General features: G+C 37.3%; 1 protein-coding gene across 2 annotated transcripts in view; it reads left to right on the forward strand.

The window, feature by feature from the left end:
* Positions 1–1,575: 1,575 nt before the first annotated feature.
* myo1ea (myosin IEa) overlaps positions 1,576–17,500 on the forward strand; it is a 53,736-nt gene continuing 37,811 nt past the window's right edge. For both annotated transcript variants that reach the window (XM_015009863.2, XM_015009864.2), the window contains exon 1: positions 1,576–1,862. In XM_015009863.2, coding sequence (XP_014865349.1) covers positions 1,860–1,862 — 3 coding nt within the window. In that variant the 5' untranslated portion in view covers positions 1,576–1,859. The remainder of the gene's footprint in view (positions 1,863–17,500) is intronic.

Below are 17,500 nucleotides of genomic sequence, written 5' to 3' on the forward strand. Positions count from 1 at the left end.
TAAAAAGCACAAAGATGGTTTTTAGTATTTGACAATGGCCGATATCTGGAGATTAATTGTATATTTTGTGCAATATGTCCCAAAAATGTGCTGTCTTTAAATGGCAACAGATAAATAAATACAACTGCATGAAATTATCATTAGTATTTTTTTTTATTTTGTGTCAGGCGAGTAATTAAAGAAACACAACAAAATCAACTGAAGCAAGATAATATATCTTATACTCATTGCAGCTGATATAATCAGCAGTGAAATGCTGTAAGTAAGAACTGATTAATCAGGTTTGTTGTTTGGTTTGTTTATTCAGTTACAAGTCAATTTTGCGCTGCTCCTCTGCTTTGTTTGACCTTTTATTGTGATGTAATCAGTAGATAAGGCCTACAGTTATATGAGCCGCCATAATAAAGGCCTTTTTGAGGCCCTTTTATTTAATCTATTCTCTAATCACCAACAAAACTTGTTTTACACCCAACAATGACTTCTATTGATTGCATTATGAAATGGGTGTTTTTGCTTGATAACCAGACTGATCCCTGCAGATTATTTACAAAATAACCACTCTGAAAATAGGCTTCGATATTTACCACATTTTAAAGAAAGAATCCCAATAATTTGCAGAAAAGCTTAGGAGAAGTAATGATTTCAGAAGTGTTGATAAATCTGTCGATACATCAGATGTATATTTACATCTGCTAGAAAAAACTATGGAGTAATTTAAAACAAATTAAAACAAAGAAAATCTTGAGATCGTAAGTGTATGTATGGGAATAATATAAATGAGGCAGGTCTTGCAAAATTATTTTTCCTTTATTTTGTGTCAAACTATGAAGCTCAGATTCATTCCAGCTTTGAAGGTTTTCAGTGGTATTTGAACGACTGGAACAATTTTTAATCTCCGTTCATTTAATCTTTCTTGGAGCCCAAACCAGGAGCGGGCCCTTACACAGCCTTACACAAAATCCCCTTTCGACATATGCAGCATCTATATGCAACATAGACCAACGACATAGACCAACGACACATAGCAACGACATAGACCAACGACATCTACACATATGACTTCTACTTATTTTTGACACAAATGGAACCCCATATCTGTTCAGTAAAATATAGCTGCTACAATGGTAAATTTATATCTGTATTCAAGTTAGGTATAATTAAAAGTAATGATTAAACCATTTATAATAGTTTACGTTTGAAGAGGTACGGTTTAACAGATTCCACTAATCTGTGGAATCTGTAATGAAGTTTCTCTAATCAGTAACTAGGATTACTTTCAAAAACAAAACAAACTGAAGAAAATATGCTCTCCCTGTGGGGATAGGAAAATTACTGAGCATAAGTCGCAACAAGACCATTACAACTTTGATTTGCGGGTATTTTAAGAGTAGCAGCTTTCTCCCATTCTCGCTGAGATGACCACATTTCGTGCTATAATAACTTTCAGTCTGGAAACGACGATATCAGCCGGCTGAGGTTCTGCGCATGCCCAGTGGAGTCGCTCCCAGAAACTGATGAATATTTAAGCATACTACTTGCTGTGTGCCCTTTGATTGGATCCCCTGGCTCAGTTTCCTGTGTTATGTTTCAGAGCCGACGCTCCGCTGCTGGCTGTCAGTGTGGGACTTCACCATGGACAGAGTACGCAGCTGAGGAAACCGCATCCATGCTGTCCCCGCTTTTCCAGGAATAACTTCTGAAAACTTGGACTTTTTCCCTTCCTCCTCCTCCTCTCTGATTTCAGGTTAAAGTTGTAGACTTTTGTTTTTAAAGGACTGCGAACTTCACCGAGTTTCGCACAAATACTGGATTGTGGGGAGACAACAGAGGACTGAGTGGAGCTGCTGTGAAATTAGAGGATGGTGAGTGTTTTGGTACCACTTGTTTAAAGTAGCTATAGACCAGATATATTCTGGAGAGCTGGGAAAACAAACGCATAATAATATTTTTTTATTTAAAAAAAAAAAAAAAAGAGGTTAATCCCAGAAGATAAATATGTCTACAAGTGTTTGTTTATTAGTTAATGTATTTTCATTTTCGTTTTTCTTCTTTTTTAAATTAATTTATCTCACAATAACAGACACTGACCTGCTTTCCACACCCCTCACTCCCAACAGCAGACCCGCTTTCCTTAGTGGGTCTGCTCTAAAAGCAGCTGGGGAACCCATATCCTGGACTAATCATCTGATTTTCACCCAGGAATATTTATTTACAGATAAAGCATCAGTCAGGTGCACCAGGTCTTACATTAAGGAAACCGGTTAGTCAGCCAATGGAGCATGTGTCAGGTGGAGTGTGTACAGTATGTGAAACAACTTGTGTGTCTGCACATTTCCCGGAGACAGGTTTTTCCTGGTTGCTGAATGCAGCAGGCAGACACACCTAGACCCAGCAGCCTGTGTGAGACTCATCATTGTGTTTTGGCAATAATTGCACAAGCCTTTATCACCCGGAGAAGCGCATTTACTTTGGCTGTGATACAGACTGCTATTGCCCTCATGATCCAGTCTGCCTGGATTGACCGGAGAACTTTTGTTTGCTTTAAATTACTACAAAGTACACAGTATAATAATTGTAATACTGATGAAGACAGGTTGGAGAGAACTTCATTTGTAAATGTGAGCATCCTCGGGCAGCTTTAGGACAGTTTTTGTCATAAAAGTATCTTTTTAAGCGCAAGTTGGACTGAGACCTGCTTCGTTTCTTCACCTTAAGCAATGAGTTGAACCTGGAGGTCAGGTTGACCCAAGGAAAAATCAAAAAGCTGCTTGACATTATCGTGATGTACATTTACACTTGAACTACAACTATCGTACATAAAGAAAAAGTGCATAGATTCCTGCATTTGTGGCTACTGCCAACTTGAATTATTTCTGCATGACAAAGTCTGGAAAAACTAAACTCATTTCCCCACAGTCATTTGATTAAAATATATAATTTGCATTGATGCATAGTAGTTGTTTCAGGAAATGCTCGCCTCAGTTTGCCTTAGAGTCCCTTGGACAGAAAAGAAACAAGAATAGCCTGATTTTCATCACAACTGTCTGGAGCAGCAGACATCAGCATTGCTCACTACTTCCTCCTCTTCCAGATGTTGAATTGTAAGATGGTACGGCAGCAGATGGTCTGCATTAGTTTTTCCAACAGAGATCTGGCTCCCCCTTGAACTCAGAGCTTCAGACCTTCCACTGCTGTAGAGATTTGCTCAGGAATTCAAGCTTTGTGTCTGAAAACAGGCCGAGCAGCCGTCCTGTGGACCTGGGGAACTCGTTAGGCCTGTTGCTGCCGCTCAGTCCGCTCCCACTCTTCTTTTGATCCCTGCCCTACGTGCTTTCATTTATCCGCAGCCTTTTTGCTACCTACTGTTCACACGGACCTCATGAGTGTTTACTTGTGCCACCATAGGGCTTACCGTAAATCAGGAACAAGTGGAGCTCATATTTTGCTTTGTAAATCGGAGTTGAAGCTGTTTGTCAAGCGGCTGTGTACCTGTTTAAACTCACCTTTTGCACGCCATGACTTACAGCCCTCTGTTGAATTTCCTCTGACTGAGCCAAGGATCTGTCTTGTGTTGTGGAAATCCTCTGTTAAAAATGACTTCTGACAGTTTTTTTAAAGCAATGTCTCTTCATGCTGGTTCAGCTCTCAGGATGTCTGTGATGATGAGGGTGGAGTTGCTGTCAAATAGTGCTGACTCATGACTTATTGATGATGAGATTTGCTGATTGGCTACAAATATAGATTCAGAAGTTACTTTTAATCATTCACGGCTTATTAAAAAGAGAATAACGATGTGACGAGTGTTGTCACTTCATAAAAAACTCTTTCCATGCTTATTCCTTCAGTAGTCTGCACAGTGACGACACTGAAACTTCTGCTATTGTGTCCCAGAATGTGCCTTATCTGTAGTATGTTTATACTTTCATTTTGTTTACAAAATAATAATAAATGTCCTGTGTCATTACTCTGAGCACTGAATTATTAGGGATATCTGCTCCACTAGGGAAGCTGAATGGACTTTTTTCTGGATGAGCCAAAATATCCCAAATGTAATTTTTTGAGTTCACACGTTGAGTCAATTTTCATCCGATCTGTAAGATTTTAGAGCTGCTTTTAGCTGCTGTTTTCCTATATGAGCACTTCTCTGTTTGGGAGAACAACTCAGAACAACAAAATAACAAAATTATTATTATTATTTTGTTACATTTTCCAAGTTTTTTCTCTTTTTTTGTATTGAGGCAAGCTGGAATATGGAGATATATGAACTGCTGACCTCGTCTAAAGTATTCTGGACTAACTGCAACAGTTTGTGATGTTTAAATACTAAAGTTAGAAATTGCTACCTTTCTCATCTTCTCAGTATTGTGGATCTACTATTGGAAACACAACCACTGAAACAATGATGATGCTTTTCCAGTATATTCTTCTCTACCTTCATTAGGCTGCCTTAGTTTCCTAATCTTGAGTAACTCCTACTTCTCTGTTATTCTGCTTGCTTTGACTGAAATGTGGCTTTTTTCAGCTGCTGATCCCTTTCTGACTTCTCAAACCTGCCTGCCCAGTGTCCCTTGACCTCAACAGTTTATGATGTTCACCAGATATGTTTGCTTTTTCAGACGTTTCTGTGTTAACCTGAGTGATTATGTTGGAAAATCCCAGTAGATGACCAGTTTCTGAAACACTGATCAGCCCGTTTGGCACAAGCAGCCATGCTACATTCAAAGTCACCCTTTGGTCCAAATCTAATGCTCAGTTTTAACTTTAGCAAGTCACCTTCATCACATTTAGATATTTAAGTATGCCATAAAATATAAATACGTCTGTAACTCTAATTATAGTTAAATCTGGCGAAAAGTTGGTAAAGATGCCCAGTGTGTGGTGGATGTCCACCATCACCAATTTTGAAGCCTCTTCTTTGTTTTAGGCTTTTTTTAAAAAAAAAAAAAAAAAAACACTTTTTGAAGTAGCAGCATGTGGAGTTTGAATAAAATGTCCTAAATGTGTTATATATTAAAAGTCTTATATAATGTATCACAAACATTCCTATCTGTCTCCCAATAAATTTCTGTCACTTTAGGATGCACTAAATGTCAGAATATGCCACTTCCCTTTTTTCGTTAAATTGTTTTTAAACAAACAGGTGATGGATAAGTCAGCTTTGTTGTGAACTCTCTTCTTTAACTGAGCACAAATGGATCAGTAGAGTTTTATTTTGGAGTCTTTGTCAGCATGCTTTTCCCCCCCTCTTGTTCTTGGATTGTGAAGCAGGCAGTGTACTGTTGTAGCTGCTAATTTGCATGTATGACTTTCCTGGATGGAGAGTAAAGTGAGGCTTCTGCTGCTCTGCTCCGGTTATCTCCTGCGATAGCTTCCCCTGGCCACACAGGAGTCAATGTTCACCCTCCTGGTTAATGAATGGCCTCTTGAATGGTCGAGCTTCGGCCGTCTCTTTCTATGGGTCTGTCTTACTGATTGATTTTGTTGAACCTTCTTTTTTAATGTCACAGGAAGTTAAAATTCTACCTTCATCATAACAAATGTTGAAGTATTTGTATGTCTGTCAATTTGAGAAAATTAGCCTCCTTTTGACAGCCTGTTATTTTGTTATTTATATGTTTTTTTTAAATACAAAAGTATCTCTGAATTTGGTGTGCAGTGACGTCCTTATTACTGACTTTTTAGGCTCTCAACTATCTTTTTTTCCTCTTGTTGCTAAGGGTTACCCAGAGGATAAGATTCAACCTTTTATTTCTCTTTTTGTTTTATAATTTTTTTTAAAAATCCCATAAAAGATAAATGGCATATTTAAAGACACTTTAAGAAATTCTTGTTGAGATTTCCCTAAAAATAAGTTAAAACATGTCCAAACTGTTGACAGTGATGCATAAGGAACAAAAGGTGAGTCAAAGCTTAAAAAAGGTTTGTCAGCTGTTTCAGGAACAGACTTACCGTTATTTGGAGGAAAACATTCAGAATCAGCTGGTTTGACTCTTTTCTGGCAGGCTTGAGTCACTGTGTTACTTATAAAATACTTCTGCAGAGATAAACATATCCTCAGTCTCTCTGTGATAGTTGTCTCTACAGTCAGCTGACAACAAAAAGAAACACAAATTAGTGCTTTCACTGTTTGTTTCTTTTCACCTATCAAATGGTTCTGCTGAATAATCCGATTTCTCTGAATCTTTGATCTTGACTGGTAAGATTTTATTCATTCAGTCAAGGAAGGTGACCAAGACAGATCTGAATCATTTCCTTGGCATATTAATTGTGTTTTTGCTTAAGTTGGACACCATTTCCACACACAGTTTCTCAGGTTTACGGCTTCAAAATAACCAGATTATTGTTAACAAGATTGTAACTTAATTCCTGCTTTATCAGGAAGTTAAATTAACATTGAAACATTGGGCTTTTGCGCACGTACTCTGTGAAGTCAGGCTCTGTTAAACAAGTATCTAAGTAAAATTTACAATCTTATATCTACAGAGCAATAAATAATTGCATTGTCAGCTTAATAGCTGCAACATTCATCACTTTATAAGATGTGACAGCGTGAAAAATGACTCACTTTAGGTTTCTGCTGGTAATCAATCCTGAAGTGTCCATACCTGTGGGCTGTCGGTGCAGGTGGAAGGACCAATCAGAGTCGAGGTTTCACCTGATGAGTACAGTGTCACAAGCTAATATTGACTTAAGCATCATGTTTTACTTCTGTGTTCAAACTTATAAAATAGCGAAGGCCTTCTATTTTTAACACCTAATCTGGTTGCTTTAAAATGTAATAGTTTAAATTTAAGAGTAAAAACAAGCATTCATGTTCATTTTAGCATTCTTGATATGTTGAATTAAATGCTGTGCAAAGTCAGTTCTGCTCTACTGGAACCACAAATGACTGTTTGATTTCAGTATTTAGCAGGACTTTATATTTCAAGTGCCTTGAATGCAAATTGTGAATGCTAATAAAATATTTTTTGGCCTGCTGAATAAATTCTCACTTCCCACAGTGCCCATGCATGATGTGGGATTTTAGCCGTGGTGGTGCTAAAGCTCACAAATGGTGATGAAAAGGAAGAATCTGGAATCTCTGTGTTAATCTCAGTCGCAGTTTCCAGAAACAGCATTTTAATTATTTTGTGCAGAAGTTAGTTAAAATCTGAAAATGCCTTTGCTAGTTGCTGTTGTTTTTACTTCTTTTATGATAATACCTTCTCATCTGTATTTATTTAGCTTCTTCTGTGCAGACAACTTTGTTTTTTCAAACTGTCTGATATTTTTACTGTCTAATTTTGTCATTTATTAAACCCAGACTTGCATTCACTGCAGCCAGTGAATCTGCAGCAGTGAACACTGATTGATACTTTGAGGAATAGCGCTCAGTTCGGACTAAAGCATTTCTTCTGACCTGACGGACCTTTCACAGTGAATGCCACACAGCTTCACTCTGTGGCAAAAGTTTTTGGTATCTGATGATTTTAATGTCTATAAATAACTGTGCTTGGCTTGTGCAAGTGCGGTTGTTGAGGAAGATTGTAGATAAAAGAAAACCAAAGGATACTTTGAGGAAATATTTTCTGTTTTGGTGGCTGATTTCAGGATCGAAGCTGTAACCTGTTAGAGCTGATACAAGATTACATTTTTGTTCACTCCCCATTGTAAAATGCCAGGAAAAAAAAATAGTCATGCTTTTTGCTAGTTGTACTAAATCTAAAAGAGAAAGTTCTCTCCATGAAGTTAGCTTCTTGTCTTATTTTAGTTTAGTTTAAATCCTGGGTACATGCCAACGTGTATTTTATTAGTTAAAATCACAACAATAACTTCGACACAGCTGACAGTGATGTCTCCCCCGCCGCCTACGTTCGCTGTGCTTTACACCACCAGGGTGAGGCTGCTTTGAAAGGTCATCTCTGCACTGAATGGCATGTCTTTTTTTTTTTTTCTTTGTCTAGGATTTCAGCTGAGCTCCACCCTAAACCGCATTGTCTTTTATATTATCTTTTATAGGCAGCCATGTTGCTGTTGCTGCTCCTTTAAGGGGCTGATTAAGTTTTTGATGTTGCAAATGAGCAGTTCTGAAGTTTTCTCCCGGGAATTAAAAGTTTTTGTGCCGTGTTGAAACACGTTGAAGCACAAAGACCGTCCTTTTAAAAGGGGATCATTCTGGCTATCCTCTATGTGGGATGCTGCCGAGTTCAGCCCTGCCTGGAAGGAGCAGCATTTAGCGTCATTATAACCGGTAGCTCCTCGTGTTCCCAAAATCGAGCGAAATGAAACATAGATTTAATTTTTTTTCAGACCGCAGAAATTTGAGATTCACCACAGGGTGATACCATTGTTGGTGAAATGGCTTATTCTGGTCTACAAATGACTGCAGTCACCATATGAGCTGTGGGGGTGTCAGAATAACTCATTGTGCCTTTTGGATTAATTGGCGATGCTTCATTTAGACCTTTGCTGCTGCAGTGGCTTCCCTGCTGTTTGCTAGGCTGTAAGTCAGTTCAGGGTCATTGACTGTGGTTTGAACAGGAATGTCAGTCAGTTTCTATTGTCTCAGTGTGCGAACTGTTTGTCTCTGGAGAATATTTAAAATACACTTTCACTGTGTTCAACTGTGGGTTGTTGAGAAACAACACCCAGAGATGCAGAGATACAGCAGCTACTAAACGTTTATAGATTTTAAGAAAAAAATGGCTTTGTTTTATGTTAGTTTTGAAAATGTTTTGCTTTTTGTTTACCGCCTTGCAGCTTCCTGCTCCACCCTCCATTGTTTCACCTGCGCAGCCTTCGCTTTCTTTCATATTTATGCTGCCTTTAGATGCTCGTGTGAAGCTGGAATTTCAACCGTCTTTTTCCAAAAATACCTTAAAAAGTCGGATTTTATAAACTTGCTGATCTTATCTTGATCTTTAAAGACATATCAGATTAAACTTTATTTCTGCAGGTTAGTGTTTCTCATATCGCATTTTTAATTAATTTAATCATTAAGTAATGTTCAGTGTGTCATTTTCTTACAGTCCTGCTGTCCATTTTATTTTTTTTTAATGTTGATGTCTGTTCTTGTTAATGTCTGAATTTACTGTTTATGGTGTTTTTGATCAATTAAAGTCATAAATGTAGAGAAGAAAGAAGTTATCCACTCGGTCATGTTTAAAATTGGACCATGCAAATTTGATGAGGAATTAATAAAACCATTCTGTGACCAGGAAAGGTCAAATGTGGACAGATTAATAACAAAGATGTTATTTCATAAAGTCAGTAAGCTGAAGTAAGCTGTGGCCTCTAATAGTTGCTATTTTAACAGTCTGTACAGAGCTTAAGCTCATGATTGTCATCATTAATAACTTCAATAACTTTTTAAAGATTTTTAATTAATGAGCTTCAACAACATTTAATTTCCCTTTTGGATTAATAAAGTATTTTTGAATTTGAATGGTCCTTCATAATTTTATGCTAGAACTCTGCAGACTTTAAGATTTTATCAGTTACGACTGATTGTCCAGGTCCTGAAGCAGCAAAGCCCACTCCGACCTCCATGCTTGAGTGATTTCACTTTTATGAAAAGTCCTGTGGGCTTCATCAAGATATTGTTTGGGAAATTTGTGATCTTTCTGGTCTGACACAACGACGGAGGCGGACGGAGCTGTTGTGCTCATTTTCTCCTTTCACTTCACGCCACTGTTTATCATTTTTAAGCGGTTAAGAGACACAGTGGCAAAACCTGAAACTGCTACTCAACAGGTTGTTGCTACCACAAGTCCCCCAACAGGTTGTTGCCAGGTAACCAAAGGCCGAGCGAATTAGTTGAACCTTGCTTAGCTGTCTGTGAGAGGTTGAGAGATTAAAGCCTGTCCTCTGCCTACATCCCCCAGGATGCTGTGCGGTTCTTCATTGGAGCTCAGTGAAATTATTGGATGTATTTTCTGTTGATGGTGATGACGTCTGTTGCAGTTTGTATCGTTGCTGATTTATTTCCCAGTGTCTGAATGTAAAATTAGTTTTATGTCTTTATTGTGAACACAGTCAAATCTCCAGTAGACTCCGGCAGCCATTTTCTGAACTTTATGAATTGGACTGTGTTACAACCGGGCCCTTTAGCATGATTTAAACAGCCGCCAGCGTCTGAAAAGTTCAGAGGATCAGCCCGGCTCGCACGCATGCTTCTCCTGCTCCATTTCTGCTCTGTCTCTCATCTCTGTTTATCTTTCCTCCTCACTTTGAAAAAAGGCCAGCCGTCCTTGTCAGCAGTTTTTCTCGTCATCTGGCAGGATTTCACACACCGAGCGATCTCGGATAAAGTGTGAAAGCAAGCAAAAGGGAGCAGGTGGAAGTTCTTCCAGGAGAACTGTTCTTCCAGGAGAACTGTTCTTCCAGGAGAACTGTTCTTCCAGGAGAACTGTTCTTCCAGGAGAACTGTTCTTCCTCAGATTAAACTAGAGATGGAGACGAATTAGTCACATCAACCCACATGTTCCGCTTGAATATACATTGGCGCTGTTCCCTGACGTTCGTTGCAAGTTGTTCTTCTTTCTTGATAATTTTGAGTCATAGCCTGAATACTAAAATATCCCTGGTGTGTGTGTCCATTAAGAGGGTGTATCCACTCTATTTGTAGAGAATTTAAGCAGTAGTTCATTTTTAGATGTTGTTCTACTTCTGTTCTGTTACTTCATAGTCCCAGACTATGAGCAAGTGAGCTCATAGTCTGGGACTCTTTCTGTTTTTCTTCTGTAGTTATACTCACTCAAATGCTGAACTTTAAAAGTTAGCAGAAACTCATTCACTAATCGAGTGTGCATTGCAGACTATGCACTTCTACAACAGGTCATTCTCAAAAAATATGTTTTTTCTGCTCTTTTGCTGTATTTACAAGTTAACTTATTGTCTGAGACTTTTGACTGAAACTTCCTTGCATTTGTAATTTTTTATTTTTATTTTTTTTTGTTAATCTTACTTGATGTTTTGGTTGCACCTGATTATAATTTCTACATTGGATCCTGCACAATAAACCTCCAGTATGTGAAACATTGCCTAAAAACTTTTTAAGTGAAGTTAAGAAAAGTAAAGAATTATGATGATTCTTTTTTCTTAAAATGTTCCTAAAAGGAAATAAATCATTAGCCGCACTGTTGGTAGTTCTAGAAAATGCATAAAAATAAATAATTGGGTTTAGATATTGGATTACAGTTACAGTTTTTAAAAAAACAAAAAAAAAACAACACTCTTAAACAATTGAACCATTAAAAAAAATGCTTTTTATTACTTTTTTGTCAGTGTAGTTAACCATCAATCTCGCCGTGGTTTCAATCTAGAAATCAAGTTTAACATACATATTTAAATTCATGAACTGAAGCTGCCTTGGAGCGTTTATCCCAAGCAGTTTGGCATTGATTTCCAAATGTCTCCGAAGCGAATAGGAACTCAGGAAATCAATAAAAGTCGGTATACTTTGGAAAACGTTTGGCTGTAGCGTAAAGAATACATAATTTAGAGTCAGTGACCTAAAACACACAAAACCACTGGCATGGTGATTGAACTGTGCATGCTCTGCCCTCTGGCTGCATCTGCAATAATATGCTTCAGTCCCAATTTTGTGAGATTTGTAGGTGGTCAAACCACAGCGTGATCTCCAGTGTGAATCGAAGAAGTTTCCTGCGAAAGCTGCAGTGTCGTCTTTGAAAGAAAAGAAACCTCTCGTCCAGTCAGAATCGATCACCTCAGTGCTGCTTCCTGCAGTGCTAGTCTAGCTGTTGTTGGAATTTTCTTGGCTTTCAGATTTAATCTCATGTTTTCTGTAAATCCTTTTCTGCTGGACGAATCGCCTACAGTTCATAACTGCATTTTCTTGGGTATAAAATGTGTTCGTGAATGTGAGGAGGCTCTGTTCTTCTAGAAGATTTTAGTCTCAGGGCTTTGCTTCATTAGAAATTCCTTCTCTAATCTGATGACTAACCAGGAGGCGTGGCTCAGGGCCGAACCTCAAGCTGTTTGTGGTAAGAATGACGCTCGGTGTTATATTTACTTCCACCACTTGTGGCGAGCTGTACATGTCAGTCACTTGCTTCCAGCCCAGTTCTGAGTGATTCCTCTCAAAGTTCATCTCGCGCTGAAGAATCGCTTCGGCTCGTCCGTTTTTCAGAGCGAAGGACTGATTTCAGATGAGCAGAGCTGCCTGTTCCAGCCTTCGCAGGACTGCGTGTCCTTCCTCGGTGTGGGAAGGGGAGAAAGAGAGAGAGAGAAAAAAAAAGGAAAAATGTGGGGAAAAGTGCCGCTTATGATACTGAATCAAACCCAGCCATTTCCTGTACACTGAGGCAGAGCGCAGCGCTCTCCATATTTGGTGATGGTATTTGCATGAAGGGAAAACCTGGGCTTATGGATCTGGACTGGTGTTGAGATCCCTTTGTTTTAGCTTAGAAAAAAAGTTCTGCTTTTACTTTAAATACGTTCATACACAATGTATGGAAACCATGCTCTCTTGTCTTCGATTTTTATATAACAAGTGTGCTACATTTTGGTGTTTTTACATCATAATGTTCTAGTGATGTCAGACTTTATTCCTCTGCTCTGTTTGTTTTCTGCTCTGAGAGTCTGTGGTTGCATGGAGATGGTGTTGTTATGCCTACCCTTGACTTCACATTGCAACATGTGTCCCTTGTGTTTGTGTACACTTCTTTAACGTCGCTCCAGTTCCACCAGCACTAACTGAGTCGCTTTAAGAAGGAGATAGAGTTGTGAGTCAAAAACACTGAAAACGTGACTAAAATAGGAAACTATAGCTAAAGTGGAGGCAGAATTTTAAATGACTTCTTCTAAAAATGAATGTGTGAAATGTTAATCTTGTAAAAGTATGATATTGAATGTTGTTTCTTTTTTTTTTTTTTTATCTTTCTGTGTTATTGTATTCATGATTGAAGCATATTTATATACCCTCGTTGTGTGCATTGTTGGATATTAACATATTTCAGGCTTTTTTTGTTGAAAATATTGAGGTAGAGTGGTGACGGGGCATCTTCTCTACAGCGGTTATCAAACATCCTAATCAAGCTTAACTCAAACTTTTCCTTCGGTTTGTCTCTGAGGGATGTGAAACACCCCAGCAAATATTCACCTTGTTCACAATTTCAATTAATCTCACATTTATGAGATCAGGATCTGTGCTTTGACTTTATATTTCTTTTTTTAGTGGCTCTGTTGTTATGTTTTCATGTTGCAGGGTCCAATTGGCTGTTAGCTCTAATTTAAATTTTTAATAATGATCTTACATGGTAGAGAATTCAAGATGGACTCTACGATGATTATTTTTAGCTTTGTCTTTGTTTTATGAGTGATAACATGGTAGAATCTGTGGTATTTGGCCTTTTTTTTTTTTTTTTCTCACATGTGGTTGCATTAAAATCAGCCCGAAATCTGATTTTTTAAAAATCTGATTTTTTAAACTTTTATAACCTGGTTTGATCCATTAGTGAAATTTCTTTCTTCTTCTACAAACCTGGACTGATTGATGACACCGATTGCTCAGAATAAGGCGTCAACCTCACATTACAGTTCTAACCTTTTATTTAAATGCTGCGAAATGGTTCAGAAAATCTTTCTGAATTGTAAAATGTTATTTTATGCATTTCATTTAAACTTTTTGAGGAGTTAAAATTGAATGACAATGCAGGGAACTATATTCATTAGAACTATATTCATTAAGACGAGAGCTAGACAATGCTTTGGGGAAGTGACCCTTGACACCTGTCTCAGCAGCCAGCAGAGGAGTTTTGACTTTCTTAAGCGCCTCCCGGATGTTTTTGTAAGGTCCTCCTTTTCTGTGCACCTACTCCCTCACTGGAGAATATGAACAAGAGGACATGATGTAATCTTTAAAACATTTACAGAGAGATAGAGAGAGAGAGATTCCACTTAAATATGTTTGACCTGCCATTTAAGTCATGAAGTACCTATAATTATACACTTTTTTTTTTGGTTAATTTCACTCATCTTGGCCTGATTTCTGCCAGGCATGGCTTGAACAGCCTTTCTGTGCACATGCAGACAAACGCATCACATCCAGTCAACAAACATAAAACAAAATGGAAAAGCTTTCTAATCTACTCCTATGGTTTTGGAACCGCGATAATGAGAGCCATTATCTATAAATGGAGAAAACATAGACTCAATTGCGCCAGTTGATTTCAGTGTTTCAGTGACCAAAATGGTAGTCGTATAAAAAAAAAAAAAACATCTTTAAGATCCACAAGACTTTTTTTGGAAAATATTCTACGGATTTTTAAGACCGAACTGGAATTTTTGGTTGTTGTAAAGTCATCACAGAAAAAGAGCATGATACAGAAAGTCAAACACGGTAGTGGCACCATGATGGCCTGGGACTGTTTGCTGCTTCTGGACCCAGTCAACTTGCTGTACTTGTTTGAAACGTGAATCCTACTAATTATCAGAAAATGCTGAAGAAGAATATCTGGTCAACACTTAAGCTAAGCGTAAGCTAACTGCTTTTGTGTTTGGTCTAGTCAAAGTTCAGACTTAAATCTGGTAGAGATGCTTATGACATTACATTAAACTGGATTTTGGTTTTTACTTAAACATAGGAATCTAGATTCTCCTTCTTTAAAGAAACCATGCCAGACAAACAAACTTGACTAGACTTGACCTTTTTCAAACTGTGTGATTTGAAGACTCCCCACGCAACATTTCGCTCCTACAGAAAAACACTCCCTGAATTAATCTGAGAAGCTGTCGACATTCTTCGCTCCTGCTATAACTCTGATTGTAAAGTGGTTCTAATTTGGTTGCTTTGAATAAAAAAATAAAATAAAATAAAATCCCCCTGCAGGATATGAAATGCTTCTGGCCCTCCTACCAGACTCATTTAAAGTTAATTACTGAAAACACAGCGACTTTTACTGCCCTCCTTTATGCTTTCTTGCTCTTTGATGCTGAATATTTCACTAGTTTTGCAGCAGCTGTATTTATTTATTTGCAGTCTGTTGTGATCCACTGCAACGTTCGCGTCTTTCATTGAGACGTGAGCAACATTCACTTTTTTCATGTGATCCCCGACGCAAAGCAAATATTAAATCACATATTTCAGCACAAAGAAACATTCCGTAAATTCTTTTGAAACTGATAAATATATGTTAATATTTTACAAAATGTACTCAAACCCTTCATACCTGGCGTAATTTCTGATTATTTTAGGTTTTGTAATAAATGCATTCGGTGGATTTGTTTCATTCATCGTTCAGGCCAAGTTGAAGCCGTGTTTTCACTAACAGCTTTGAGATCTTATGAGTCAGACTTTATTTTTAGAGGTTGTGGGATACATTTTATCCAGATTCAGCGAACCTAATTGTTGAAAGAACCCAGACTCGAAGCCAGCGTGTTTTTCTTGCTCAATCAGTTGTTTAAATGTGATTTAGCATAATTTTATATGTAGTCTTGTTGCTGCAAACTAAGCAGATGGATGGTTTTTACAGGTGGTTAAAACTCAGTTTTAGCTGTTTAAATTTGAAAGTAGCACATGACTTAATGTCAACGAATGCAAAATTTCACATAGTAAGCCTCATGCTTTTCTCTTTACTTTGTTTTATGTAGCTTAAAACAAATGAAAAGTCACAGATATATAATGTTGTGCTGTGATGTTTTTATTTCCTTATAAAGTGGTTTTGTGAAACCAAAAGGGTAGTAAAACGCTGCAAGATTAAAGGCTTGTTTAGGTTCAATTAAGAAAAACGTCAGATTCTTTTTATTTTTTAAATGGGACATAAACCTTTTCTAGCCTTTTGAGATTGACGTGCTATTTGAAGCTAAATGCATTAACCCCAGAGTAGTTTATGTTGCTTGTTAAATCAGCGTTGGGTCCTGGTAATGAGGATTATATTTATTTCTGACTTTGAAACAAACCTGGAAAACTAGAAATGCAGAAGACTTATAGAAGCGCTGGTGGTTTCTGGCATACTGACTCCAGTTTTTAAGATTTCTGATTTGTTTGTTTTTTTGTCTATAAGTATCTTAAAATGTCCAAAAAATAAATAAAATAAAATAAAAATGATTAAAATGAAATAAAATTACTGAATGTTCTTATCAAGAGGTAATTCTGAACCCAAGAGAAAAATAAAGGAATTACATAATTAATCCCATTTGTTATATGTGCCTAATCTTAATCTGACGTTTAATTTGTGGATAAAAGTATATTTTCTTGGTTGATGCATTTACAGACAGAAAATCTTGGGAGGTGATTATTTTGATTAACTTAATGGATAATTTAACCAATCAAAATAAAATTAGCTAATTCTGATCTCTGGTGGATTGATCTCTATAGAAACTACAGTGAATAATTGTAAAATTATGAAACAGTCAATGCAAAGTATTTTCAGTTAATGTTGAATTAAGTTATTCATACGCAATGCAGATTTAGTTTAATATAACATTTTAATTTAACTCACATGTTTCTTTTGACCGTAAGTAAAATTAAAACCTTTTAGTTTGGGTTGAATCTGACAGAAAATCCATGCAGGGAAGTAAAGATTAGGGTGACGGCAATGAAATAAGAAATGTTTGTTTGCTGTAATACCAATACAGTTTCCCACAGATTATTGAGAATAGTATTTAATTTTTAACATGGCATTTATAGTCAAATTTAAATAAACCAGTTTTTTTGCCAAGTTGATGCTCATTTCACATCTTCTGAGTAATGACTTGGTCGTTAAAATTAAAATTATATTTAGCCTTAACAGTACATCCTGTTCATTGCATTTTAATCACAATTAAAAATTGATTAAACCCATTAAAATGGGTTAAAATCTCTTTATCGCTGTCACATTTCTGTTGTAAACTATTGATGGAAAAATGTTTTCCCACAGATCAAACCGAACAAGATTAACCTTTAATTTACTTTCTAGTAAATTAACAATATTTACAAAATTCACAGATGTTTTCACCTCCTAAATCACACTCTAAGCTAAAATCCAGAACACATTTTTAGAGATTTAGTAAAAGGATTTCAGGAAATGACTTGGGATTTTTGTCATAACCTTAATTTTTGAGCACTTATTTTTGCCTTTTTGACCTTTCTCTAAACTGTTTGAGACGTTTACTTATAAATGGGAAGCATGGAAATTCCCTGAGCTGATTCTGATGCTACTTTTTCAGCGTGAATGCACAAAGCTTCTCTTTCCTGCAGGATGTTGTCCATTTGCCTTCCTTCCATTCACATTTCCCCACTGAAGACGGGGGAGTTTTAAAGTTAACTTGTGTGTTTACTACCGTCTCACGTTCTCTCTGTGCACTCCGAGTCGTTCTCCGTCCTGGAGAAAGAGACTCGCTCCTCGCGGCACACCGTGATCCCCGTCTACAGTAGCCAGGCGGCTCTGACTCACAGCACGATGATGAATGACCTCAGATCTCCCGAGACAAACTCTGCTGAAAGGAAAAACAAGGGGAGGAGGGCTGAGATGTGGATGAAAGTCAAGTCTCTGCATTTTTAACACTTGGATAAATAAAA

Source organism: Poecilia mexicana, unplaced genomic scaffold (assembly GCF_051168715.1).
Source record: "Poecilia mexicana isolate PSO_F unplaced genomic scaffold, ASM5116871v1 scaffold_3, whole genome shotgun sequence".
In the NCBI taxonomy this organism is placed as follows: domain Eukaryota; kingdom Metazoa; phylum Chordata; class Actinopteri; order Cyprinodontiformes; family Poeciliidae; genus Poecilia; species Poecilia mexicana.